The 27,317-nt window shown below is 36.0% G+C and overlaps 1 protein-coding gene across 1 annotated transcript in view; it reads right to left on the bottom strand.

Moving 5' to 3' along the window:
• The window catches only part of LOC121389878 (6-phosphogluconate dehydrogenase, decarboxylating-like), a 63,577-nt gene extending 36,666 nt beyond the window's left edge, over positions 1-26,911 (bottom strand). The window contains exons 1-4 of the mRNA XM_041521538.1: positions 26,687-26,911; positions 18,090-18,165; positions 8,458-8,637; positions 3,547-3,612 (exon numbers count right to left, since the gene is read on the bottom strand). Coding sequence (XP_041377472.1) covers positions 3,547-3,612; positions 8,458-8,637; positions 18,090-18,165; positions 26,687-26,700 — 336 coding nt within the window. The 5' untranslated portion in view covers positions 26,701-26,911. The remainder of the gene's footprint in view (positions 1-3,546; positions 3,613-8,457; positions 8,638-18,089; positions 18,166-26,686) is intronic.
• Positions 26,912-27,317: the final 406 nt, after the last annotated feature.

The raw sequence follows: 27,317 nt of genomic DNA, 5'->3' as shown, positions 1-27,317 counted from the left end.
AGGTAAAGCGCTCCCTTGGTGCGCAGTCAGTTTGAGATCGATCCCTGTTGTTGGGCCCACTGAGCTATTGCTCGTTCCAGCCAGTGCACATTTGTATATTAAAAGACGTGGTATATCCTATCCTGATTATGGGATGGTGCATTATATAAAAGATCCCTTGCTACTAATGGAAAAATGTAGCATGTTTAAGACTATATGTCAAAATTACACCAAATGTCTGACATCCAATAGCCGATGTTTAATAAATCTATATGTTCTAGTGGTGTTGTTAAACAAAACAAACTTTTACGTTTCATTACAAACATACTTTTCATTTGTATATTAATTTTAGGACACCATTTACATTGCAATGATGTGTTACACAAAACAGAAATGTTTTAAGCAACATAACTGTTCAATTCTCTGAAGCCTGAAGTAAACTATTTAATATGAAATATATTCACAAATATCAACTTTATCATTTGATTTTCCATTACAATAAAGTGCCCCCCCCAAAAAAAAACCCTCACCCCTACATGTAGTTAGCAGTTGAAAGCAAAGTTATCAAATATGCAAATTGTATACACTTAACACATATATTTGTTTATCACGTCAAACAAAAACAATATGAAATTGTCTGCTTTTGCATTTTAAATAAAATTATTGGTTTTTCTTTTCAGAGATTTACAAAAATATGGAGAAAAATTGAGGGGTTTTCTCTTTTATAGATACATCACCTGTCCTCATCAAATGCATATTCCCCTAAGGATAGCAGTCTGGTTCGAACATCCCAACAGCCAATGGCATGGCCTAAAATTCTTCTACTGCGCATCCCAGGCCTTCCTGTCCCGGTCACATGACTGTAACTTCCTTCTTTTCCCTAAACGAATCACACAGAAAATTGGAAGCGGGGAGGCCTGGGAGGGTATAACCCTTGAGGACAGATGATGTATCTATAAAAGAGAAAACACCTCAAGTTTTCTCCATTTCTTTTCAACATCACCTGTCCTCAACACAAATGCAGCATTCAACAGAAGGTGGCGGGTTCCATACTCCGAAGATGCATTCATCTTCTCCCCATGAACCGGTAGGAATCTGACAGTGGAGGAATAGGCCAACCGTAGTAAACCCATCTTCCATGGGATGCCCGGAACAGACCATAACCGTGATGTTAGTAGCAATAGCGGTCATGGTGGCATCCGTCAGCGGAATGGAGAACAGAGACCTCAGTTGAATCTAAACCCGTGAACCAGTCATCCATCAATGAGGGTTCTGACAGGGTGGGTAAGCATAGCTACAGGGGATGCAGGTGTTAGGTAATCTCCCAAACAATTCTTGTGTTATTAAAAACATCAACAATCTTATGGGTACATCTATCAGAATATTGAACTAAACAGCCCCCTATTTTTCCTTTCTAGTAAACAGTGATCTGTTAGTTCAATTTGGGGGAAACATCTCGCCAATGTGCAGTACACAATGACTAATGCTATCCTGACAAAAGTTCTGTCACCAAGCCAGTGCATTAACTTCAGAACGGTGCAACAAACAACTGTCAAGGTGAGTCCTCAGCTGTCAATTCGTGGGACATCTTGGGGTGTAGTCCGGACTGTGACAGACATCAGTGGCGACAACGATGACCAGTGTTTACTAGAGCTTGTGCTGTGCCCACAGGACCCAGTTGATGGAATCCTTCAATGTCTTTGGTGGACACATCACGCAGATAGTAGTTGGCGAAGATCGAGTTAGTGGCCCAAAAACACCTTGTTAAGATACTGTTAATAGGTGTGTTGCAGTGCAGCGACATCGTAGTGGCAAGTGCATGGAGTTCAAAGGATCGTGGAATGGATCCAAGTAGACACAGTGTTCTTAGTGGTGTCTTTCGAATGGCTCTGGTTGCACGAGATGAACAGTTGCTTTCAATGCTATCTGAAAGGCCTTGTTCTCTTAATGTAATGCTTGAGGGCTTGAACAGGACATAAAGACAAGTCCTTCACATCATGTGGACCCACAATGGAAGAGAGTGCTTGGACAGCATATGTGCATGGCGCTTGATCAGGAATCTAGTTCTTGGCAACACGTTCATCAGGAGTCCCAGTGTGACGGAACTATCATCTCTCTTAAACCGTACCATGGCCATGTCCAGTGCATGGATCTCCGACACTCCTGCCACCATAGCAAAGCCCAGCAAGAACATCGTCTTCCTTGTCAAAACCTCTAAGGATGCCTCAGCTATGGGCTCGTAAGGTGCTTTGGACAAGGCTCTCAGAAAAAGATTCAGGTCCCATTTCGGTGGCCAAAAACGTTGAACCTGGTCTTGAAACCCTTTATCGTAGCGTGGATATCAGGAACTGCCACCAACTTGGAACCGGTGGCTGAATCACGGACAGTTGCAATGACCGAGACTTAACCAGCTATGGTAGACCCCTTGAGTTTCAAAGTGAACCAGAGATACAGCAAAAATTTGGCTAACATTCGGCTCCATAGTCTTGGAAGAGAACCCTTTTTTTTTTTTAAATCTGGGAGATAAGGAACATGCATGTAGCTGGAACAAGCGTGGATTAGGATGGTGTCGTCTCGATATGGAACGAAACAGGAGGCGATCCGAATCAGGTAGTGGTAGAGGATCTGGATCCGTCAGATGTACGAGGTTGGGATACCAAATTGAAGTGTGTCATGAACAGGTCGAAGTTTGGTGTCCAAAGCCTTTGGTACACCCACCAGAAGGCTTCTGGGTTGAGCATCCACTTTGACTTGCGGAGTGGACAGTCGGGAAAATGTACTGCCAGGACATTCAAAACCCCTGGAATGTGACGGGCTCGTAGCTGCAGCAGAATGGCATCTACCAACTCGAACAGGCAAAAGGTGAGCCGGAGCAGACTGCTGGAATGTATTTCGCACTGCCGATTGATGTATGCTGTGGCCGTCACATTGTCTGTGGTGACCATGAGAGTCATATGGATCAACTGCTGGTGCCAATGACGTACTGAATTGAAAACTGCCAGAAGCTCTTAATGTGGCGATCTGCCTCTTCTCAAGATCACAGTTCCAAAGTTGTCTGATTGTTGAGATGAGCTTTCCAACTTTACAGTGATGCATCGACGAACAGATGGTGAGTCACTTGAAACGGCTGCAAAGAGACTCCGTCTGAGACGTTCGACAGAATCTGCTACCACTGGAGACTGGACCACGGTCATTGGGAAGGCTGATCATCAATCTGGATTCAGGAAGACTTGTAGGCGACATAGCTATAGACGGCTTCTAAGTGTCATGTCTTGCACTGATGTCAGGCTTTGCCAAAAGTGGAATGTCACAAGTTTTGCCAGGACTGTGGACTGAATCTTGTCCCATCTGTCAGCGGGAACCTGTACTAGTCCCAGGGTGTGCAGTATAAGAATTTTAGGCCATCCCATTGGCTGTTAGGATGTTTGAACCAGACTACTATCCTTAGGGGAATATGCATCTGCTAAGGACAGGTGACGTTGAAAAGAAATATGTCTGCAAATATACTAATTTTTGTGAATTTGTGAAAATGTATTGCCATGAAAATAAAGCCTACTGTGAACATACTATAGTATCCCGGTACTCAGAGTTTCCACCGTCTATTATCACGTCACCTTTTTCCAACAGAGGAACCTGGACAAAACAAAACACAATGTATATGAGAGGGCAAATAACTAAACAAGACTTGGATCAAGTTAATGATGAGTCCATTTAACAATATTTCAACATCCAACATTATAACCATTTAGAAATTAACAATAATTATATCTGACAAGTTCTGCAATGACAGCTAAAGGGACAAGGCAGATTGAAGTACAGGATTAGTAAAAAGCCAGTTTTGACGATAAATTCTTTGAATAGGCTGTAAACTTCAGTCAATCGAGTCATGCCTGTGCAATTTTTGACTGGCCCAAATTTTATAGAAAAGTATTTTACTTGGCATAGGTTATTAGTTTCAATATATATGCATTTGGTTTTAAAGTATATCAATGTTTATAAATAGTCCATGGGCCAGATACCGAAACCCTCCCCCCCCCCCCCCCCCCCCCCCAGGGATTTTTGGAGACAAGTATTTTTAGATACCTCATTATATATGAATTTAATATCTGCTTGTCTGCAGCAAAAATGTCGGTGGATTAAAAAAATATCGCCATTTGAATGGGGGTACCGTTGCACATTTTGTGTCCCCAAAACACTATATTGAAAAATTAAAGTTGTCATCCATATAAATTTTTAACAGATATAAGGCCAAAATTAATGATATTCATCCTATACTAGATGTTAATAGTAACAAACCAAATAACAATGCAATATGTGGTATGAATAATGATATACTCATCGGCAAAAGTTAAGCAATACCTGAAATGCATTATTTTCTATATTTACACATATTTTGGGCTGCTTGAACCTTTTACTATTAAAAAATGCACTGTATTTAATATACTATACTCAACAAGATTAATTAAGGTCCAATAGATATTTTTGCATTTTTCTTTAAATATGGGGGAAAATACAACTTCTTCCGTTGAAAGTTGTCAGCATTGTGGCATGCTTTTGAACTTAATGTCTTAAACAACAATTTTGAGGGAACACAATAACAAAAAACATTCTGAACAAATGTCTAACAAATACTTGCCTAATGCTCATTTCAATATTTTTCATAAGTATGTGAAATACCCAGTGTTTTTTGCGTGTATAACCAGTAAAAGTTTACTGAAACATTGTATAGAAGCCATATATATGACCAAAACATGCTAAAATAATATGACAGTAACAAAGAATTATATTATAATATAACAAAGTTTACTAGCCCTTAATTAATTTTGTTGAGTATACATGTATGTGCATCAATATTATGAATATGTCTCTTTTAACTAAACACCAGTGTTAAAAATTTAAAGCATCAGTTTTGTGTACCTACCATAATTTCTTTTGCATTACATATACATGTCATCTATCTCACAAAAGTTCATCTTATACTAGTCTGTGTTTGTAATATTTTTAGATTTGCCTTTATATTTACATTGTGCTTAACTTATGCTCAGGTGTATATAATTAGTTTCTATATCAAATATTGTCTAGGAAAGTTTTGACTTCCTTTCATATTCCTTTGCATTTTCATGCAATTAAAATATGTCTGTCATGTTCATAATTTCTGGTATTCTCCTTCTCCAGAGTCTGCTCTGGTTCCTCCATCAGTATGTCCATCAGCGCTCATAGTATAATATCACTATTTCACCTCTAGTGTTCCTTCTAAAATTTCTCAGCCATATGACAGTTTGGTTGAGGAAAAGCCTGGACTGCCTGGCATGACTGATACCAAATGACAATTTGGCAATTTGTTCTCTTTATGTGCATTGTCAGAGCATTGTCAGTGAATACATACATGTAGAGTGGAGAAGGCTAATTTACACTCTACTGTAGTTCAATATTATCATCCTTGGTTTGGCAACAAACATTTCCAGATATTTCTCAAGTCATGATGTTTTTGTATGTTATTCGCACCTGCATTCCCATAGAGAAGGTATATGAAATTATCTGCTTCTTAAATATATGAACATCAATTTTTGCTGAACTTCATGAGCTAACAACATTTCAAGGAAGTCTTGGTGTTGCTTGAGAATATTCAAAACCTCCAGTTTTCCATTCTGCATAAAAGCACTGTTGGTATCATAGCCAGTAATGGCAAGCACAGCTGGAATTGCTAGTTGGTGTCTTCCCTGCATCCTTAATGATGCTGTGCACATCTATAAGATGCCTCTTGTTTCCAAGTTGAGTGTATAAACATTTTCGTATCTGGGATGGTGAACTGGCAGCAATGCATGTACAGACACTGAAGTATAATCTTTGTTTCTGCATCTTCTTGTATACTTTACAACACCCCCAGACATGGTTTGCATTTGAAACATGTACTTTGTCTCACAAATAGAACCCTCTTCCCAAGAAGCTGAGGGCAGAGTTTTCTTTTTTTCATTTAAAAGGTCTTCCAGTCTCTTAAGACCTTTGTAGGGATTTCTTGATCAAGTGTGGCTTGGACCCCTTTCACATGAGAAATTTAGTGCTAAGCCACAAATGCTGTTATTATGCTACTGTGGATTAGTTGCAAACCTTCCATCCAGTAGATATTCCCTGAAAATATGCTGTACCAATAGAGCAAATTGGAAGAGAGCAAATTGCCATGGTCTCATATGGTATTAGTCATATCACAAAGTCCAGGGTATTCCTCAACCACATAGAAATGGCTGAGAAATGTCCAAAGAAATACTGAAGCTGAATTGGATGGTTTGTGATCTAATAATTCAAGAGCTGTTGACATATTGAGGGAGGAACAAGAGCAAAGGCCCAAAGGAAAAATAAAAAATTACAGATATTGTGAACATAAGATGATAAGATGATAAGACTGAAATAGGAAAGAAAGTCAAGTGCTAGATATGCCTGATGACTATATCTGATGTCAATTATATAAACCTAGGCATAAATTAAGCAAAATTTAAATACAAATATGTTTTTAAAAATAGTACAAGCTTCTGTGAGATAGATGAATCGTAAATGTTTTAACACACATGCCGAGGAAAGGTACTTATAATTGGCTGGTACTAAGAACAGAGAGACATCTTCATAAATTTGGGAAACATTGTATATAAACTCCATATACTGAACCACATTTGAATAATGAAGCCTCAATATGTTATAGAAAAAAGCCAGGTCTATTTGTTTTTTTTAATAATAAAAGCTTCAGGCAATCCTAAGTATGTGTATACATAGAAATTAATACATTGCTTACTAGAAACTTATTTTGAGAAGTATATAATTATTCATACCTCATATTATATTGTTTTGTAATTGTTATTAACATCTACTTTATAGAATAAAAGAAAGGATGTAGAAATAGAAAATTGTAAACTTCACATATATCATATTTGGGTCACATAAAATGATTGAGAATTGGGAATGAAAGTTAAATTTTTATAGTGCTAGATATTTGCCTGATGAGAATATTCTATGTAGATATCAATTATATACACCAAAATATAAGTTAGGCATAATATAAATAGAACTGCAATTCTAAAATATTACAAAAAGCAACACAAAAAACTAGCTATTGTAAGATGAACTGTTGTGAGATAGATAAATTGTATATGTAATGCAGACTTGCCTAGAATGGTATGTAAATTCACTTTTAATGTTTGTAAGACTTGTGTGTAATATAAAAATATTCAAAATATCCATGTAAATGGTTTAGACAGCATGTACTGCACCATATTTAAGTAATGCTGCCCTCAGATATTAAATACAATACAATAATAAAAGGATCACAATGTTTTAGGTACAGTATGTATATATATACATGTACACATGTATATAGAGAATAATGTATGTCTGGAACTGTGTAACTTTTGCTGGTGAGTATACCCCCGGTACTATATCCATACCACATATATTGCATTGCTTTGTGGTTTGTTGTTATGAACATGTAATTTAGCATGAATAGCATTCATAATTTGGTCTTAAACCTATTCAAAATATGTATGCATGTTAACTTCAACATTGCCATGCAGTTTTTTCATATACTATGTTTGTAATACTCAGGACATTTCAAATTCATTGACTCACTATGCTTAGTCAGATGCCAAAAATGTATTAGTTTTTGGTGGAATACATTTACCAGTAACCCAGCTTTAAAGTAAAAGCAGTGATATAGTCCAGAATTATTTTCAAATATTTTTAAAAATTATGTGGAACATTCACCTTGATCAGAAATTTGCCCTGTTAAAAATAATTAGGGTGCCTACACTCAAACGTGCCCTACAGGCACACCCACCCAGACAACAGACAAGCTGATTTGAATATGTCTATGGATAGGCTTCAAAGATATACTCATCTTGAAAAATCCCGGGGGGGGGGGGGGGGGGGGGGGGGGGGGGGGGGGGGGGGGGGGGGGTTATAGTGGGCCCACGGTCTAAAAGAGGAAGTTAATGTTTGCTTGTTGTGCTTATTTATAAAAATGCTTTTAAATAATTTAAAATTACAAATTACATGAGGGAAAACAAAAGTTAAATACATGTGTGGAATCCAATAAAATGGAATGATTTGACATCCATGTTCAGTGCTGGAATTAAGATGCATAACGCTATTTGACTTTATTCCTTATATAGTCTCATTATCATCTAGTATAAGTGTCGGGTATTTGGGTCCGGATCAAGTTTGACCTTCAAGTAATATTAGACTTGTGGAGGCCCTAATCTAGAGGTATCACACATCTTATGATCTTTTTTCTAAAAATATATGGTTATAAACTGAAAGAAACATCTGAAGAACAACATCTCAGCTATAATATGTATATGTACATGCAGGAATTTTGTTTACGACCAATTCGTGTACTAGCCAACCAATATGACAAGTACTACTGTTTCAACACCATAACCCTACATTTGACATACATATACCGGTATACACTGAGATGATAGAAAGCAATACCAGTAACTCTATGAAATCATCGACTGGCTTCCCAGCCTTGACAAGCATCATCACTCTTCGAGGTTTCTTCAATAACTTCACCATTTCCTCCAGTGAGTGTGCACCAATTACTTTTGTACCCTTAGCTTCATTAGCTAAAAACTGGTCCACTTTTGCGACTGTTCTGTTGTATGCAACAACCTGAAAAAAACCCCAGAGCAATGGTTTAGTCAAATATTTAAAATGATAAATTCTTAAAGACTACATGTATAATTTTATGGAAATGCCCAAATGGGAACAGTAAAAGTGTATAGTTTTCGTCACAATTCGGCTGAGTGCTTTGGTAGCTCCTTGCTGCCTTAATTTATCAAGGGATTGTAATTCTTTCTTATCTACATAATATCGAGAGGCTGTCATATGCGTGCAAAGCGATAATGTGATACGTTTTGATCCCTGATAGGAAGAAGGAGAAAATGTTTTATTTAACGATGCACTCAAAACATTTTATTTACGGTTATATGGCATCAGGCATATGGTTATGGACCACACAGATATTGAGAGAGAAAACCTGCTGTCGCCACTTCATGGGCTACTCTTTTCGATTAGCAGCAAAGGATCTTTGTTACACCAGTAGTGGAGCACTGGCTGGAACGAGAAATAGCCCAATGGGTCTACCGACGGGGATCGATCCTAGACCGACCGCGCATCAAACGACCGTTTTACCACTGGGCCACGTCCCGCCCCTTGATCCCTGATAACTTCAAAATACAGCTGATAGGAACTTGCCCAGTGTGTACAGAAGCTGAATTTGGCAAACTATATTTCATATAAACTTTTACAAATCCAGAATTCAACAACTATATTCATACTTATGTGTTAGAAAGATACACAGCCAGACCACCAACACATATATGTACTGACACTTTAAGAAATAAAAAACCGTGTAATTTTAGAATTAATTTTAAAAACGTAATTATTCCTGCTAGCTGACAGCCATTTTTTCCCCAACGTCAGCTCCTACCAACTCCTATATGCACAGTGTAAACAAACGCAGTAATTTACGAAAACCTGACTTGTAAAACAACATAAATGATTTGATAATGTAATAAACTATTTAACTAAATATATTTCAATCTGTATTAACAGAACGAAATGGGGTTATATACATGTAGTATTTTTCTCTAAAATAAATCCAAGAAAAAATGCCACCCACGATAATCAAGTGATAATTTTATTTTATTTGGAACTTTGTAATTTGTCTGTTCTGATCCCTTGCTACTAATCGAAAAAGAGTAGTTCATGAAGTGGTGACAGCGGGTTTCCTCTCTCAATATCTGTGTGGTCCTTAACCATATGTTCGATGCCATATAACCATAAATAAAATGTGTTCAGTGTGTCGTTAAATAAAACATATCCTTCCTTCCTTGTTTGTTCTGTGATTTTAGATGGGACAGTCTACTTAATCAACAGTATTATATAATTATTTACAGTATAATAAACCCTGGCAATTGATAATATCCATTACCATCTTAGGGGTGACAAGTTATTTATAGGAGAATGTTTTAATTTTCTTTAGCAATATGGTCACACAGGTCCTCATCCACTTCATGCTAATAATTTAAGTGCCTACATTTTCTCCATACTATTAAACAGAGACTATAATATTAGGGCATGTCATGACACATCAGATTGGTAAAAAAAAAAAGCATCAACATGTGATGTTAAAAAAGGTGTACTGTCCCAATGTACAACTGTGCCAAATTTGGAGCTGACTAATGATGAACTTCTACCGAGTTGCTAACATTGTACAATAATACATTGAAGGTACATACATGTATACTGTATGTACTAACTGCTAGCAAGTTGTAAGGTACATAAATGTACTAACTGCTAGCGAGTTGTAAGGTACATAAATGTACTAACTGCTAGCGAGTTGTAAGGTACATAAATGTACTAACTGCTAGCGAGTTGTAAGGTACATAAATGTACTAACTGCTAGCGAGTTGTAAGGTACATAAATGTACTAACTGCTAGCGAGTTGTAAGGTACATAAATGTACTAACGAGTTGTAAGGTACATAAATGTACTAACTGAGTTGTAAGGTACATAAATGTACTAACTGCTACCGAGTTGTAAGGTACATAAATGTACTAACTGCTACCGAGTTGTAAGGTACATAAATGTACTAACTGCTACCGAGTTGTAAGGTACATAAATGTACTAACTGCTACCGAGTTGTAAGGTACATAAATGTACTAACTGCTACCGAGTTGTAAGGTACATATACATGTATGTACTAACTGCTACCGAGTTGTAAGGTACATAAATGTACTAACTGCTACCGAGTTGTAAGGTACATAAATGTACTAACTGCTACCGAGTTGTAAGGTACATAAATGTACTAACTGCTACCAAGTTGTAAGGTACATAAATGTACTAACTGCTACCGAGTTGTAAGGTACATAAATGTACTAACTGCTACAAAGTTGTAAGGTACATATATGTACTAACTGCTACCGAGTTGTAAGGTACATATATGTACTAACTGCTACCGAGCTGTAAGGTACATAAATGTACTCACTTCTACCGAGTTGTAAGGTACATATACATGTATGTACTAACTGCTACCGAGTTGTAAGGTACATATACATGTATGTACTAACTGCTACCGAGTTGTAAGGTACATATACATGTATGTACTAACTGCTACCGAGTTGTAAGATACATATACATGTATGTACTAACTGCTACCGAGTTGTAAGGTACATATATACATGTATGTACTAACTGCTACCGAGTTGTAAGGTACATATATGTACTAACTGCTACCGAGTTGTAAGTGTACATATATGTACTAACTGCTACCGAGTTGTAAGGTACATATACATGTATGTACTAACTGCTACCAAGTTGTAAGGTACATATATGTACCTACTGCTATCGAGTTGTAAGGTACATATACATGTATGTACTAACTGCTACCGAGTTGTAAGGTACATATGCATGTATGTACTAACTGCTACCGAGTTGAAAGGTACATATATGTACTAACTGCTACCGAGTTGTAAGGTACATATATGTACTAACTGCTACCGAGTTGTAAAGTACATATACATATACATGTATGTACTAACTGCTACCGAGTTGTAAGGTACATATACATGTATGTACTAACTGCTACCGAGTTGTAAGGTACATATATGTACTAACTGCTACCGAGTTGTAAGGTACATATACATGTATGTACTAACTGCTACCGAGTTGTAAGGTACATATACATGTATGTACTAACTGCTACCAAGTTGTAAGGTACATATACATGTATGTACTAATTGCTACCAAGTTGTAAGGTACATATATGTACTAACTGCTATCGAGTTGTAAGGTACATATACATGTATGTACTAACTGCTACCAAGTTGTAAGGTACATATACATGTATGTACTAACTGTTACCGAGTTGTAAGGTACATATACATGTATGTACTAACTGCTACCGAGTTGTAAGGTACATATACATGTATGTACTAACTGCTACCGAGTTGTAAGGTACATATATGTACTAACTGCTACCGAGTTGTAAGGTACATATACATGTATGTACTAACTGCTACCGAGTTGTAAGGTACATATACATGTATGTACTAACTGCTACCAAGTTGTAAGGTACATATATGTACTAACTGCTACCGAGTTGTAAGGTACATATACATGTATGTACTAACTGCTACCGAGTTGTAAGGTACACATACATGTATGTACTAACTGCTACCGAGTTGCTAACACTGTATAGTAACACATTGAAGGTACATGTATGCAGTGTTCTTGCTGCTCCATTTAAGAGGGGCGGCCCACCCCGCTATTGCATTTTGCCGCCCTCCTTTATTTTCCTGCGCCCCTCTTTATTTTCCCGCACCATACTATATTTTACAGCACCTATCTCTGCTATTTCCAAATGCACCCTTTTTTTCCACACATAAAAAACAACAATAAGTCTGCACACTGGACATCAAAGGAAACGAGCTGCGTTGTGTGTAAGAAAAAGCAACTGACGAAAAATTATGACAGTTACTGCGACATAATTTAACACTATTTTTAACAGCCTCTATTTGGCTCCATACCTGCATCCATTTGGTTATTTAATACACACAATAAAAAGTTATATTTTATTTGAGCAATGAAACCATTTTATTTTTTATGGATTCGGCAATCTTTGATTGAACCTCTCTCCCCCCCCCCCCCCCCCCCACTTATTTGGCGCCATATTTATCACATGATCAGAACAGTCATTCTGTCTTTTGTTTCCACTAACTATCGTTTGATATTTTGTCCTCAATTGCAGATATAATGGGTTTAACTGATGATTTTTACTTTCTGTCATTTCTGTCATTCTGTTTATTCAGCAATTCTTTATTATAACATAACAATTCTTAAAATATTATAAACTTTTCATTTTGGGGGGATATCACCGGTTATAAAAACAACTGAAGTGGTAGTGTTTATTATTAAAATCATTTATCTTTAAAATCATTTATCTTAGGTGCCATATAATATATACATGTATATATCACCTTTACAAAAACGAAACTACTTTTTATCAGCTGGTGATAATATTTTATCACAGTGATCGATTCATTCGATGAAGATGGAAATAACAAAAAACGTATCTGCCATTAGGGAATCACTTTACAAACATCTTTATTGTTTTTCGCATATCTTGAAATCTTTATTAAAATAATATTAAAACTTTAATTGGTTCAGCAAAACCAGAACTGCCCGTGAATGTCGGACCGACATCATCTTCGATTCAATTAAAAGACGAGTCGGCTTGTATTTTGTATAAACCTTTTTTGTAGGCAAAATAAGGAATATGTCTTTTCACAAAGTGGACCAACACACAACGATATGGTAGGCAAGCTCCCCCCACCCCCCTTTTTTTTTTTTTTTGAAGGGTGGGATGCTGTGCGGCAGCCTTCCTTTAATTTTCACCCAGCAAAAACACTGATGTATGTACTCACTGCTACCGAGTTGGTAACACTGTATACACGTATGTACTCACTGCTACCGAGTTGGTAACACTGTATACATGTACAAACTCATTGCTACCAAGTTGCTGAGTACGTACATGTACCTTCAACATATTACTATACAGTGTTAGCAACTCGGTAGCAGTACATGTACGGACTCACTGTTGAAGGTACATGTACGTACTCACTGTTGAAGGTACATGTACGTACTCACTGCTACCGAGTTGCTAATTAACACTGTATAATAATATATTGACGGTACAAGTACGTACTCACTGCTACCAAGTTGCTAACACTGTATAATAATATGTGGAAGGTACATGTATGTACTCACTGCTACCGAGTTGCTAATTAACACTGTATAATAATATGTTGACAGTACAAGTACGTACTCACTGCTACCGAGTTGCTAATTAACACTGTATAGTAATGTGGAAGGTACATGTACGTACTCACTGCTACCGAGTTGCTAACACTGTATAGTAATATGTGGAAGGTACATGTACGTACTCACTGCTACCGAGTTGCTAACACTGTATAATAATATGTGGCAGGTACATGTACGTACTCACTGCTACCGAGTTGCTAACACTGTATAGTAATATGTGGAAGGTACATGTACGTACTCACTGCTACCGAGTTGCTAACACTGTATAGTAATATGTGGAAGGTACATGTACGTACTCACTGCTACCGAGTTGCTAACACTGTATAGTAATATGTGGAAGGTACATGTACGTACTCACTGCTACCGAGTTGCTAACACTGTATAGTAATATGTGGAAGGTACATGTACGTACTCACTGCTACCGAGTTGCTAACACTGTATAGTAATATGTGGAAGGTACATGTACGTACTCACTGCTACCGAGTTGCTAACACTGTATAGTAATATGTGGAAGGTACATGTACGTACTCACTGCTACCGAGTTGCTAACACTGTATAGTAATATGTGGAAGGTACATGTACGTACTCACTGCTACCGAGTTGCTAACACTGTATAGTAATATGTGGAAGGTACATGTACGTACTCACTGCTACCGAGTTGCTAACACTGTATAGTAATATGTGGAAGGTACATGTACGTACTCACTGCTACCGAGTTGCTAACACTGTATAGTAATATGTGGAAGGTACATGTACGTACTCACTGCTACCGAGTTGCTAACACTGTATAATAATATGTGGCAGGTACATGTACGTACTCACTGCTACCGAGTTGCTAATTAACACTGTATAGTAATATGTGGAAGGTACATGTACGTACTCACTGCTACCGAGTTGCTAATTAACACTGTATAGTAATATGTGGAAGGTACATGTACGTACTCACTGCTACCGAGTTGCTAACACTGTATAATAATATGTGGCAGGTACATGTACGTACTCACTGCTACCGAGTTGCTAACACTGTATAGTAATATGTGGAAGGTACATGTACGTACTCACTGCTACCGAGTTGCTAATTAACACTGTATAATAATATGTGGAAGGTACATGTACGTACTCACTGCTACCGAGTTGCTAACACTGTATAATAATATGTGGCAGGTACATGTACGTACTCACTGCTACCGAGTTGCTAATTAACACTGTATAGTAATATGTGGAAGGTACATGTACGTACTCACTGCTACCGAGTTGCTAATTAACACTGTATAGTAATATGTGGAAGGTACATGTACGTACTCACTGCTACCGAGTTGCTAACACTGTATAATAATATGTGGCAGGTACATGTACGTACTCACACTACCGAGTTGCTAACACTGTATAGTAATATGTGGAAGGTACATGTACGTACTCACTGCTACCGAGTTGCTAATTAACACTGTATAATAATATGTGGAAGGTACATGTACGTACTCACTGCTACCGAGTTGCTAACACTGTATAATAATATGTTGACGGTACAAGTACGTACTCACTGCTACCGAGTTGCTAACACTGTATAGTAATATGTGGAAGGTACATGTACGTACTCACTGCTACCGAGTTGCTAACACTGTATAGTAATATGTGGAAGGTACATGTACGTACTCACTGCTACCGAGTTGCTAACACTGTATAGTAATATGTGGCAGGTACATGTACGTACTCACTGCTACCGAGTTGCTAACACTGTATAGTAATATGTGGAAGGTACATGTACGTACTCACTGCTATCGAGTTGCTAACACTGTATAATAATATGTGGCAGGTACATGTACGTACTCACTGCTACCGAGTTGCTAATTAACACTGTATAGTAATATGTGGAAGGTACATGTACGTACTCACTGCTACCGAGTTGCTAATTAACACTGTATAGTAATATGTTGAAGGTACATGTACGTACTCACTGCTACCGAGTTGCTAACACTGTATAATAATATGTGGAAGGTACATGTACGTACTCACTGCTACCGAGTTGCTAATTAACACTGTATAGTAATATGTGGCAGGTACATGTACGTACTCACTGCTACCGAGTTGCTAACACTGTATAATAATATGTTGACGGTACAAGTACGTACTCACTGCTACCGAGTTGCTAACACTGTATAGTAATATGTGGAAGGTACATGTACGTACTCACTGCTACCGAGTTGCTAACACTGTATAGTAATATGTGGAAGGTACATGTACGTACTCACTGCTACCGAGTTGCTAACACTGTATAGTAATATGTGGCAGGTACATGTACGTACTCACTGCTACCGAGTTGCTAACACTGTATAGTAATATGTGGAAGGTACATGTACGTACTCACTGCTACCGAGTTGCTAACACTGTATAGTAATATGTGGAAGGTACATGTACGTACTCACTGCTACCGAGTTGCTAACACTGTATAATAATATGTGGCAGGTACATGTACGTACTCACTGCTACCGAGTTGCTAACACTGTATAGTAATATGTGGAAGGTACATGTACGTACTCATTGCTACCGAGTTGCTAACACTGTATAGTAATATGTGGAAGGTACATGTACGTACTCACTGCTACCGAGTTGCTAACACTGTATAATAATATGTGGCAGGTACATGTACGTACTCACTGCTACCGAGTTGCTAATTAACACTGTATAGTAATATGTGGAAGGTACATGTACGTACTCACTGCTACCGAGTTGCTAACACTGTATATTAATATGTGGAAGGTACATGTACGTACTCACTGCTACCGAGTTGCTAACACTGTATAGTAATATGTGGAAGGTACATGTACGTACTCACTGCTACCGAGTTGCTAACACTGTATAGTAATATGTTGAAGGTACATGTACGTACTCACTGCTACCGAGTTGCTAACACTGTATAATAATATGTTGAAGGTACATGTACTCACTGCTACCGAGTTGCTAACACTGTATAATAATATGTGGAAGGTACATGTACGTACTCACTGCTACCGAGTTGCTAACACTGTATAATAATATGTGGCAGGTACATGTACGTACTCACTGCTACCGAGTTGCTAACACTGTATAGTAATATGTGGAAGGTACATGTACGTACTCACTGCTACCGAGTTGCTAATTAACACTGTATAGTAATATGTTGAAGGTACATGTACGTACTCACTGCTACCGAGTTGCTAACACTGTATAGTAATATGTGGAAGGTACATGTACGTACTCACTGCTACCGAGTTGCTAACACTGTATAGTAATATGTGGAAGGTACATGTACGTACTCACTGCTACCGAGTTGCTAACACTGTATAGTAATATGTGGCAGGTACATGTACGTACTCACTGCTACCGAGTTGCTAACACTGTATAGTAATATGTGGAAGGTACATGTACGTACTCACTGCTACCGAGTTGCTAACACTGTATAGTAATATGTGGCAGGTACATGTACGTACTCACTGCTACCGAGTACTCACTGCTACCGAGTTGCTAACACTGTATAGTAATATGTGGAAGGTACATGTACGTACTCACTGCTACCGAGTTGCTAACACTGTATAGTAATATGTGGCAGGTACATGTACGTACTCACTGCTACCGAGTTGCTAACACTGTATAGTAATATGTGGAAGGTACATGTACGTACTCACTGCTACCGAGTTGCTAACACTGTATAGTAATATGTGGAAGGTACATGTACGTACTCACTGCTACCGAGTTGCTAACACTGTATAATAATATGTGGAAGGTACATGTACGTACTCACTGCTACCGAGTTGCTAACACTGTATAGTAATATGTGGAAGGTACATGTACGTACTCACTGCTACCGAGTTGCTAACACTGTATAGTAATATGTGGAAGGTACATGTACGTACTCACTGCTACCGAGTTGCTAACACTGTATAGTAATATGTGGAAGGTACATGTACGTACTCACTGCTACCGAGTTGCTAACACTGTATAGTAATATGTTGAAGGTACATGTACGTACTCACTGCTACCGAGTTGCTAACACTGTATAATAATATGTTGAAGGTACATGTACTCACTGCTACCGAGTTGCTAACACTGTATAATAATATGTGGAAGATACATGTATGTACTCACTGCTACCGAGTTGCTAACACTGTATAGTAATATGTGGAAGGTACATGTCTGTACTCACTGCTACCGAGTTGCTAACACTGTATAGTAATATGTGGAAGGTACATGTATGTACTCACTGTGTAGCCATGGTCATTCATGTTGAGAATCAGATTCTGGCCCATCACGGCCAAACCAATAAGTGCAATGTCTCCTCTGAAAAAAACCACTCCAGGATGTTTTAAAGAATTTCCATGTACATATTAAATAAACATTCAAGAAAAAGTGCTCATGTGTGGTTTATAAACAGAACCACACATCAGTTGTTTTACCATGTTATTTATTGCACGTTTATAGTGTGCAAGAATATTATACCACGAGACTGCATAGCGGTTGAATTATATAAATCTTGCATACTATAAACGAGTGCAATAAATAACACTGCAAAACAACTGGTATGTGGTTCTGTATTTAATTATTACATACATGTACCACCTTTCTAAATTATGCTTAACAAAAGTTTCATTAAATAACACCACTTACTTCATCTGGAAAGTTTGATGAATTCTATGGAATTGACGGAGTGATGAGCACCGTGGCTAGGAACATGACGTTGTACGGGTAACACATACCGGTATTATGCATGCAAGATTTTTTATTACACCACAGTGGAAGAGATACTGATGTGATATAATTTTATTGTCTCTTCACATTGTGGAATATGCCTTTTTGATGAGGTGATCGACTGTGTCACACACTAGTATACAACTCTGCATAGATCTTTATACAAAAAGTGTGCTCTGCATGGTTCTTGTGATTCATATTTTTAAATCGGAAAAATACTTGCTGTCAATTCTTATAATTAATTTTAGCAGCATAATTTAACAAAATATATATTTTAATAACTTTGTTTAGCGTTGAATATGTTTATAATATTGTTTGTGTAAATGTCATTGATACATTTGTGGCATAGGAATTAATGTGAAGTTTCATTGATAAATTAGCTAACTGATTAGTTTCTGTGCGATTTTTGTTCATTGATATGTGGTGTAATATATAAAATACTACACTCGTTCCCATGTGAGATTGTTTAATTTATTACAGCTGGTGTGTTTTTAAAAGCAAGTGATGTACATTACATTCGTTGTAATACAAAACCGATCTCTCACGGTACAATCAAACATAAAATTATCAAATGTTTGCTGTAAATCCAGCCAACTCTGACAGAAAATCAAACTAACCATTCTACAGTCATTCTCTATATTTTGGTCAGCCTACATGTCACAATAGATAGAATGGATAACTCAATAAAATTCTATAAACTTAGGGACCTTAAAGAATGCTTCACTTCTCCCTTATCGAACAATATACTCTAATACGTCCCCCCCCCCCCCCCCCCCCCCCCGCAATGAATTTTTTTTTTTTTTTTTTCTTGGACAGCAATTAATATACTAGTAATCTCTGCAAAGTGTTTGTACATGTATACATGCATTTCAGATAGAATAACGGACAATCGTACTTGCAACTACATACAAATACATACACAAAAGTTTTTTTGGTTTGTTTTTGTTTTATTAGCCCAGAAATGTCGATAGTGTCAGGGATGGGGCCCTGAATCACTATGTTACAGATGATGTTGAATATATATAACATTAAATATATATATATAATACATAATGAGTATTGTTAGACTAAATATGTTCAGACTGAGTGTACATTTTTCCATAGAAAGAGGGAGGTAGAGATAGAAGTGAGAGAGAGAGAGAGAGAGAGAGAGAGAGAGAGAGAGAGAGAGAGAGAGAGAGAGAGAGAGAGAGAGAGAGAGAGAAAAAAAAGATAGAGATATGAAGTAAAACAGGACAGCAAGACAGTTTTAACATTAAAAAAGTATACATGCACATACACACACATACATCAGTACGCAACATAGCTTGATAACAAATGTATACATGTGATTAGTTTCCCATCAGTTGTATTATAGTTTGTTAATGTTCTGTGATACTGAGGGAAGTAGATGTTTTATTAAATTACTCTATATTACATCTGTTGCTGGAGACGAGAGGATTTAAATAATAATAATAATAAATAGTACAAAAATTATTATATTAAAGGGATATTCCTGAGCCCGCTACATTGCAAGATGTTTCCGACCAACAAAATATTTCCACGATCAAACCTACATATCAGACATACCCTCCTGCTCAGAACATCAGTGTCCGTACATCCAACGTGCTCCTGGTCGTCCCGATATTTGTCAGAAGCCCAAACTGGACCCCGTCTTCAAATAATTTTGTACGTACGAAAAAATAATATTTTAGGAAACAAAAGGAAATTTACCTAGTACAAATATTAGAATGATCAGAAACACGTCCAATATACAGCCACTAATACTCCACGCAGAAAAATACATCTGACATGCAACTACAATCGCTAAAAAATCTCCTCTAGTCGATAGCATCCTAAACACTGCAGCAAACTCAGGAATGTCCCTTTAAATATGTTCAACTAATGAATGATACAGTGACCACTTGGTAAAAAAAAAATTATTCTTACTAAAATATAAATGTTTTTCTATAGAGTATCTTTGTTTAATTTCTTTTTTAAAATGAATGATATTTAACTTAACCTTTTGCACTTTACATTTATATATGAAATACTTAGCTAGAAGTAGCAAGAGATCAAAAATATTATCTGTGTTAATGTTGTCTTTAAATCCAAATATGACTATAGTTCGAGAGACAGTTTTATGTTACATAAATGATTACAGTACTTCGATAACCAGTTTAAAAACGAATTCCAAAACTTTTGAACAAAGTTACATTCCCAAAAAAGATGTTCTATTGTTTCTTTATTTACATTACAAAAGGTACATGTTTCAGTATCAATAAGTTTTAGCTTGAAGGCAAAAATATTTGTCGTTAGTATTCTGTGTAATATCCTATATTGGAACCATCTTAATTTTACTTCTTGTGTGGTGAGAAATGGTTTCAAATAAATAATGGGCTAGATAAGATCAGTACTAAAATGATTTTGCAATTTTGCCATAGCGGTATTTGGTACATCTGAATATGTTAATGTGTAATAGTATAATTTTGATCCTTTTTTAATGGAACAAAGTTTTCTTTGGACAGGCGAATCGTCTAAAGGAATATTTGTCTCTACCTTACTAATTTTAGGTTTTTTAAGGTATACCTTGAGTGAATTAATGACTCCCTGATAATCTAAAAAAGACACATGCATGTAAGTCATAAATATAATTAAATTCAGTTAATGTAAAGAATTCTCCACGATCATTAACTAGGTCGCATATTTGAGAGATGCCTTTTTCGAGCCATTTTTGTTTTAGAAACGTTTTCCTATCGATTTTTATACGACAATTTTTTATCAGAACCAAACTTCTATAAGTTTGGTTCTGATAAAAAATCTTTAAAGTCTGTTACCTTAATAGTTGTAGAGAAATCACAAAAAGCCCCAATACAGTCCTTCCAAAACAAGTTGTTAATATTTTTATAACATCTTTGAGGGAAATCATTACCAAATACAGGAATATTACGTAGTTGGGGAAAACATACCAATAAAAGAGGTTTCCATTTTGAATCATTACTTTCCAGTTTTCGTAACCAAGTAATTTTCAAAGCTTTAACATATTTAAATATATCTATCATGCCTAGGCCTCCCTCTTTAATAGATTTACACATGGTATTTCTTTTAATTCTATCCGGCTTTTGGTTCCATACAAACTTAAATAATATTTTATTTAATTCACACATAAAATATTCAGAGGGATTAGGTAGTGTTAAAAGTAAGTAGCTGAGTTTAGATATTAATAAGGATTTTATTATAGCTGTTCTACCAAGTGGTGTGATAATTCTTCGTATCCAATTATTTATTACTTGTTTAATTTCAAACAGTTTAGAATTATAGTTAAGTTTAGTCATTTCAGCTAGATCAGTATTAAAGGTAATGCCAAGTGCTTTAAAAGTGGAAGGATTCCATTTTAAATGAAGGTTTTGTAAATATCTTTCTGCACTGTTATTTAAATGAGCCAATCCATATGACTTTTTAGTCCAGATAATTTCGCAAATATATTCAAAGTATTTATTGTCTCTTCGAAGGACTCTCTACTACCATCAAGTTTAAGATCTGTATCATCAGCGTACTGTGAAATGAGATACTCTTTATTTTGTACTGAAATTCCTTTAATTTTCTTATATTTGCCTACACTTTAAGTCCTGCCAGAATTTCTACACAAAGGAGGAATATATATGGCGATAATGGGTCCCCCTGTCTGCATCCCACGTGTATTTCAAACGATGAAGATATACTGCCATTAACTATAACACTTGATTTAATATTTTTGTAAAAAACTGATATCCAACGTTTAATATGATCCCCAAACCCAAAAAATGTGAGTCTTGTGTATAAATGACCATGAAATAAGAGTCGAACACTTTTTCAAAATCTACTCTTAGTAACATACCAGGAATATTTTGGGATTCAGTGTAGTATAAAATGTCATACAAAATCCTTATGAGATCGCCAATATATCGTTTTGACATAAATCCAGTTTGATCTTCATTGATTAAGATATCGAGGACCCTTTTTATTCGTTCAGATATACATGTGGATGCTAATTTATATACAACATTTAAGAGTGAAATAGGTCACCAGTTAGTTAGGTAACGTTTTGGTTTATCCCATTTAGGTATACAAGTTATTAGTCCTAGTTTCTGTGTTATCGATAATTCATCATTTATAAAAGCATAATTAACAGACCTCAATACTAAGTAACCTATATCTGACCAAAATGTTTTAAGAAATTCGGCAGAGAAACCGTCGACTCCTGGACTTTTATTATTCTTCATACGTCTTAGAGTGTTTGATAGTTCATCATACGTTAACATACCTTCTAAATCGTCAGCCTGCTCTTTAGTATGTTTATTTAGATCTTTTTCTGTAAGTGGCGTCTTCTTTAGAGGCATACAAGTTTTGGTAAAAACGTTTAGTTTCATTAATAATTTCATTTTTATCTGTAACTATAGAACTATCTTGTTTCTCAATCGGAGTCATTCATTTACTAATAAAATTCCTATTTTCTAAATTACAAAAATAATTATTTATTTTTTCACCTTCATTAATCCATTTAGCTCTTGATCTGATATATATATACACCGTCCATTTTCTTTTGTCGCAACTTTTCTAACTCGATTTTCTTTGAATAAATAGTTTCAAACTCCAGGTGATTGCTATTTTCTAACTCCTCTATTTCACTAATTAATTGTTTTTCATATTTATTATTTTCTTTTTTCAAATAAAATGAGTATGAAATTGTTTTCTCTCTAATTTCCATTAACAAAACTTCTAAAAATAGTTGGTCACAAATTTGAAACTCAATTTCATATAGTGGGATATCATCGATTGCATCCAAATTATAGACTAATATAGCATACTGTTTCTTAATATCTGAAATAACATTTTTGACTGTTGTTATATAATTTTTATTTTCTAAAAGTGAATTATTGAATTTCCAATAAGTATTTTGCCTTTCATGTTCAGTAAATTCAAAATTAAGACTTACAATAGAATGATCAGTTCTGTACCCACAATGTATATCGGATTTTACTACGGATGAATACAATGAATCTGATATTAAGAAAAAATCTGATCAGGGGACGAAAAGGTGTTGAAATTTTTGTGACAGAAAAGTGGTAATAATTTAAATATTAATATAATAGAAATGACAATATGCTGGTGATACCGAGACAAATACTGATTAAATAGACGAGGTTCATATTTTACATATATAAAAAACATGAGTTGCGACTTCTATTTATCCTATAACACTTCTAAAATCACATTATCAACCAAGTTAATAATCATTATGGTAAATACCAAATGGGTTTATGACATGGTTATTATGGTTAAGTTATAGAATAAATATTATTATTCTGGTGTAAATACTTTCCAAGTTATTAATCAATAAAAAGGGGTACAGTTGTTTTGGGGGGTTATCTAGTTCTGTGTCTGCACTATGGAGAGAGGTTTATCTTGAATTAGTGGGTTACCCAATATGTAGCACCGTACAAGTCTGATTAAGACTAAATAAGTAAACAAACAAAATTCAAAACAAATGTATAAATAAATAAATAATAAAAAACAAAACAAATTAAGAGCAATAATATTAATTTAAAATAATAATAATTAAAATTTTAAAACACACAGAGACTAAAATTACAAGTTTACAAAAATTGAGTTGTTTAATGCATACTTAATGCACACTTAATCCATGACTAATGTCAAGCTTCCAGTTCCTAACATCTGTCTATAGCCCGACACACTATTTCCTGTTCCACAAGACTTTGATAGTGGGATATTAACATTTGACTATAATAAAAATATGTGGGGTGGGATGGGATGATGGTGTGGTGTTGGGTGAGGTGACTGATATATTAATTCAACTTTCAACTGGGGATGCTAGTTTTCAGAGGTAGGCAGCGAAGTGCACACTTCTTACAATATTAAGCGAATTCCACTAGCTGCAATGCTGTAACCAGCTGCAATGCAGTTTCAAATTTTAACTCTTATACATGTATATTAATTTCGAATTACTTGTCCCCTTAAATATCGAGTTATCGAAGTTTGACTGTGTATATATATATATATATATACACACACACACACACACAAACTGTGGTCATGCATGTGTGTGTGTCTATATACAAACTTTGTGAAATACAAGCCCCATATTTTTTATCGTTCTAGGCTTGGTACCCTCCACTGGCGTAGGCAGGATTTTATATTGGGATTGGGGGGTACGTGGGGGGGGGGGGAGACAACCCACACTATATATATATATATACATGTGTATATATGATTTTATAAAATTTAATAGTTTAAAAAACCGTTTGATGGCGGTTGGGGTGGGGGCATGTTCCTGCGGGCCCCCTCCCTATGCCACTGCAGGGAAGGCGCATGGCTGTAACACTTTTCAAAGAGGCACTTTTGTGGGTTATATTTGTTGTATCTGTGAAAATGTCCTTCTCAACTGAATTTGAAAGAAGAGTCTGGCAACTTCGAGCCATACCACTATATTTTATATTGCCACCCCATCTCTGGTACCCTCCCCCTCAACGTTTTGAGCTCTAGTTTAGCTCGTGCTCGTCGTGGTTTCTTGTTTGCTGTATCATGCGCAATCGTAGAACATGTGCCAGTGAGGATACAGGCTTGGAACAGATATGTTTAAAAAGAAAACATAGGTGTCATAGTTATCGACCTTAAATAATTGTCGTAATCCCCAGGGATGAAGTGGTCACAGCAGATCCTATATCCCATCGTGATGGTCCTTTCCATTACACACGGGTTCTGTTTAAGAACCACTTCATGCAAACCCTGTGATTGTCGGTTTGTTTAAAGTTTGGAAAAAGTGCTGCTTTGATACATCTAAACAATAAACTATGGTTCACCATATTTTACATTTAAAAACTATCTCCAAAAGAATATTCCATCCATGCAATTCAGTTCAATAACTTCCCAGTAAAATGTCTGACAGGCTGCGAATCACACTTTCGTGTTATGCCGGTTTGTGTGTCACGGGGTCATATGACTTAGCTCTTGGAGTCGACAGGCACTTTGGCAAGCGATGGGGAAAACGCGACTTTTTATTGCAAATATATTAAAAACGGGTAAAAAAAAAAAGATATATATTTTATTGATATTTCATATATATTGTAAAAGGTATACATACATTGTAGATAGCAAACAATTGTGAATTACTTTTTTGATAAATGTGGACCTACAAAAACAATTGTGCTATCTTGTCTGTGGGATGGTGCATATAAAAGATCACTTGCTACTAATGATAAAATGTAGCACGTTTCCTCTCTAACACTATGATAAAATTACCAAATATTTGACATCCAATAGCAGATGATTAATGAATCAATGTGCTCTAGTGGTGTTGTTACACAAAACAAACTTCTTCTTTTTTGGTGATTGTCATGCACTTGTCATATTAATTTATTGTATCAGACGGCCCCTGGGAGACAGAATGGCTGAGTGGGCGATCTTGTGATGCAACGTCATGATATAGGTCGGCAAACTTAGAATTCTGCTGTCCGGAGTTTGCCGAAGCTTAGCTGAATGTAGGTGCTGTCGGGTTTCTTTCTGTAGTGTGTGTATTGGTGATTAATATCTGAATTTTTTTAATCAAGGAACTCGAAAATGGTCGATGTAAATGTATTTGACGTCAAACATAGGATTATTGTGGTATTAGAGCGGAAATCTTTAGCTTGGTCTCTGACTCTAATGCGAGCGTATTTATGTCCAAATGTCAGTCTAGCTCTATTACAGTCAGAGTACTCTGGCTAGGTGGAATCCTGCAGAGGATACATTTTCAGATAATACTTTGTTGGATCATTAAATGATTAATTAGGTCAACCATTTGTGACTGAATGCCTTTAAGTATCGTATTGTATTTATGTTTTGTCGTTAACCAAACGCAGTTTGTGGTGTTGGGGTATATAAGTTGCATTTGTAAACGTTAACATTATCGACAATAGGCTAAGTTGAATAGGAATTGAATTCCTACATTTATGGTGACGGTTCCGATTTACTAACGAAACGACATGTAGGCCTAATGGCATAAAGTCATATTAAATGCAATTAAAAACCATATATTTCATAAAAGTTAAAATTGTCATGTAACCATAATATTCGAAATTACCCATTTTTTACTTACTTAACACTTGTCATATTAATAGGTCGTGTTTGTTCTTGTCACTTTCACTCGAAGCCAGATCAAGTCAAATTTGTCAAATTTGTCAAAAGGATAGTCGCGGATGTCAAAAGCCTCTTGTTCGATCGAGACTAAAGATCTCGGAAATAAATAGCTTTGCGGAAGTTTAAGTTTAGTTGGCTATATCGTGATTCTGTGCCGTCAAATAAATATACGGGAATATTTGTATTACTTAAAATATTTCATAATGAAATGATGTAAGTTTTCATACATTATATACTGTTACAATTAAATTATGTGTGTGTACAATTTATCGATTAGTAGAACCTTTTAAAATAAATTCATTTATGTATTTTCTGTAATAAAAATGTCTCATTTTATTAGTGTTTGTTGTGCATTCATTTATCGTTTGTTATGTTAATTTTAATTTTGTTATTGTTTAAATATAATTAAAATATATAATTATATTTCATGAATTTGTATGTTGTTATGGGTTTATTAGTTCATTAAATTTTTTCTGGTTTGGCCAGTTTGTTGCTGGGCTGTAGCCTATCATTAAACATTTATTTTAATATATATACTGTTCATTCTTTTAACATTTAAATAGTTATTTGAAGTCGTCTTCTGTTTAAAA

This window comes from Gigantopelta aegis, chromosome 15 (genome assembly GCF_016097555.1).
Source record: "Gigantopelta aegis isolate Gae_Host chromosome 15, Gae_host_genome, whole genome shotgun sequence".
Classification (NCBI taxonomy): Eukaryota; Metazoa; Mollusca; class Gastropoda; order Neomphalida; family Peltospiridae; genus Gigantopelta; species Gigantopelta aegis.
Note: the sequence above shows the minus strand (reverse complement) of the source record. Positions and strands in the feature narration are given on the sequence as shown.